This window comes from Colobus angolensis, unplaced genomic scaffold (assembly GCF_000951035.1).
Source record: "Colobus angolensis palliatus isolate OR3802 unplaced genomic scaffold, Cang.pa_1.0 Scaffold1, whole genome shotgun sequence".
NCBI lineage: Eukaryota > Metazoa > Chordata > Mammalia > Primates > Cercopithecidae > Colobus > Colobus angolensis.
In genome coordinates, this window is record NW_012110918.1 from 17,446,127 (window position 1) to 17,449,110 (window position 2,984).

At 68.4% G+C, this 2,984-nt stretch overlaps 1 protein-coding gene across 1 annotated transcript in view; it reads right to left on the reverse strand.

Annotated features, from left to right (window-relative positions):
• AATK (apoptosis-associated tyrosine kinase) overlaps nt 1-2,984 on the reverse strand; it is a 51,755-nt gene that overhangs the window by 1,976 nt on the left and 46,795 nt on the right. Inside the window, exons 12-14 of the mRNA XM_011933263.1 lie at nt 867-2,983; nt 593-749; nt 72-266 (exon numbers count right to left, since the gene is read on the reverse strand). Of these exons, the coding sequence (XP_011788653.1) occupies nt 72-266; nt 593-749; nt 867-2,983 (2,469 nt within the window). The remainder of the gene's footprint in view (nt 1-71; nt 267-592; nt 750-866; nt 2,984) is intronic.

Genomic DNA, 2,984 nt, shown 5'->3' on the forward strand with positions numbered 1-2,984 from the left:
TGGCCCGGCAGGGACCTAGACGAAGGGGCCCCACCCTCGGAGCTCCGTGCCCTGCCTCGCAGGGGCCTCACCTCTCACGGACTCGGCATCTGAATCAGACACGTGCGTGATGGAGAAGCGGGATGTGGGCGCGGGTGACACCGTGAAGCGCGAGAAGGGAGCGGGCGTGGGCGCAGCCGGAGCGGGTGTGGCCGGGTCCAGGGCCATGACGAAGGCTGCCTTGGTCTGCATCAGCGGGAAGTCGTCGTCCCACGCAAACCCGCCACCTGCAAGCCAGGTGGCGATGTCACTCGCACTCACAGCCTGGGATCCCGGGCCGGCCCCGCTCCCACAGTCATGGACCTGGCCCCGCCTCCCAAGATGTCACGGGCCCAGGCCCCGCCTCCCAAGATGTCACGGGCCCAGGCCCCGCCTTCAATGACGTCACATACCAAAGCGGCCTCCCATGACGCCACGGGCCAAAGCCCGCCTCCCACACGTCAAGGACCAGGTGCTCCTCCCATGAAGTCACACATTAGGCCCCGCCTCCCAAAAGGCACGGACCAGGCCCCACCTCCCGTGACATCATGGGCCCGGCCCCGCCCTGGCTCACCCTCTTTTGCAGTGGAGCCATCTGGGGAGCCATCAGCCTGCGGCGGCGGGCTGGGAGCGCTGGGGGCGCTGGGAGAGCTGGGGCTCCCCATAAGGAACGTGGGGGGCGACTCCTTAACACCCGGGAAGGGCTCCCCGAGCTCCCGGGTGGGGCTTTCCTGGAGGGATCAGAGAGCACCAGTTGGCTTGGCCGCCAGGAGTCGCGGCTGCTCCCACCCCTTCCTGCGGAAGCGCGACCCCCAGCCCCGAGCAGACACCGGTCGGCGGCGGCCCACCTGATCGAAGAGGTAGACGGTGACGTCGTCGAAGAAGGACACAGCCTTCTTCTTGCGTTCCAGGTCCTCGCAGAAGGCCTCGGACAGCAGGCTGGGCATCTTGAGCAGGCTGCGCAGGTTGCGCGCGCTCTGGCTCTCAGCCACCACCACGGGCACCGCCGGCGCCTCCTCCTCACTGTCCTCGCTAGGCTCCTGGACGCTGTAGCAGCGGAGTTCCTCGTCAGACTCCTCGCTGTCCTCACTGTCCTCCTCCTCCTCCTCCGGCCGGCCCTCCAAGGCCGCAGGGAGGCCAGGCAGAGCCAGTCGGAGTGGGGCTCTGGGGGTGCCTGGGCCCGCCATCGGCTTTTGTGGAGTCAGCCCTGAGAACAGTCCTGTGGGCCCCTGGAGCTCAGAGCTGTTGCCTTCTGAGCTCAGTGGAACCGGGGTTAGCAGGAAAAACTGGGAGCAGCTGGGGCTGGGCCCAGGCAGCACCTCAGCTGGGCCTTGGGGCTCTGGAGGCTCTGGGCCCAGGCCCGAGGGGCAGGTGCTGGGGTCTGGGGAGGACCCTCCAAGCCGCAGCGGTGGGGGCAGCACCTCCCTGGGGCCAGAGCCTTGTGCCTCCCCAGGAACCCCAGGCCTGAGGGAGGCCTGCGCAGATGGCTGCCCAGTGCTCGGCAGGCCCGGCTCTGGCCCAGGACCTTGGTCCCCGCCACACTTCTCTGGGCCCGAGGTGGGCTCGGCCTCAGTCTCCAGGTCTGAGAAGTAGGCAGAGTCTCGGTAGGGGTTCTTCTCGTTGAGGCCACTGAGGGAGGCGGAGAGCCGCATCTCAGGCCCAGGGCCCTCTCCCTCTGAGGTCAGCTCCCCAAAGGCCTGGGGCTCACACCCTTCCTGCGCCTCCTTGAGCACAAACTCGGGGGACTCATAGTTCTCCGTGTCATAGCCACTGTCCAGTGCTCGGGGCTGCCCTCCCGAGGGGCCAGCGGCCGACGGGCTGAAGACCTCATAGCCACCATCACTGGCTGAGGATGGGATGTCCAGGGAGTCCAGGGAGTCGGGAGTCCCCACCTGCTTCTGCAGAGAGCGGAAGGCTGGCACCACATCCGGCCTCTCGGCCTGCAGGCCGTCACTGGACGTGTCGGTGAAGATGCCTGAGGTGGCCTCAGCTGTGTCCTCATCCTCACTGCTGGGTGCCTCCACCTCAGGGGAGCTGCCACCACCATTCAGGGTGGAAGCCGGCTTGGTGGCAGACACCTCACCACCAGCAGCAGGCGTGGGCGAGTCAGGCAGGGCGTCAGGGGCATCGGGGACACTGGCCTCCTCTGAGGGAAGTGGGGCTCCCTCCTGGGATGGGGAGGGGACAGAAGGAAGGGACAGGCGGGGTCCGGCAGTGCCCTCAGCCTCCGTGGCAAGCTTGGGCTCTGCCTGCAGGTGGTCACCCCCACTACCAGGTGCCTCTGTCCAGGAGGGTGTGACCAGGCAGGGAGCAGGTGCCAGGCCCTGGGCAGGGCATAGATGGGGGAGGCCAGGACAGCAGCCTGGCTCCTGGGCAGAGGAGGCTGCCTGCAGGCCAAGCAGAGACTCCCCGGGGTATGCCGGCTCAGGGGAGGCCCGTGGGGTCTGCTTTGGACTGCAGCAGCCATCAGCGTGGTAGCCCACAGAGCTGGGGTCCCAGGACTCTGGACAACGGCTGCCGCTGTTGTTGTTGGCAGACACGTTGGAGCGCCAGTGTCCACGCTGGGCGGCCCTCCGCGCTCCCACCTCCTCCAGCTCCTCCTCGCCAGTCAGTGGCAGCGGTGGCGCCCCGGAGCTTCCCAAGGGGGATGTGCCCAGTGGGTCCTCGAAGAAGGGCGAACAGAAGGCGGCCACGCCCCAGTCTGCATCCTTGGCTCTGCCCTCCGCCAGCCTCAGGGACCCCGCAGAGGGCGAGGGCGAGCGTGAGGGGCAGAGCTGGTCCCGTGCCAAGCTTCCGCGAGGGTAGAGGTCGCCGTGGCCCCCGGGGACGTCGGCAGGTGGCCCGTGGCCCAGAAGTGGCTCCATGGCCAGCGAGGCAGCGGTGCTGCCGTCAGAGTCCTCGTCCTGGTCTGCGATGGCAGGTGAACTGGGGGCGCAGCCGGCGCAGTCGGGGTCGTGGCCGGCGGC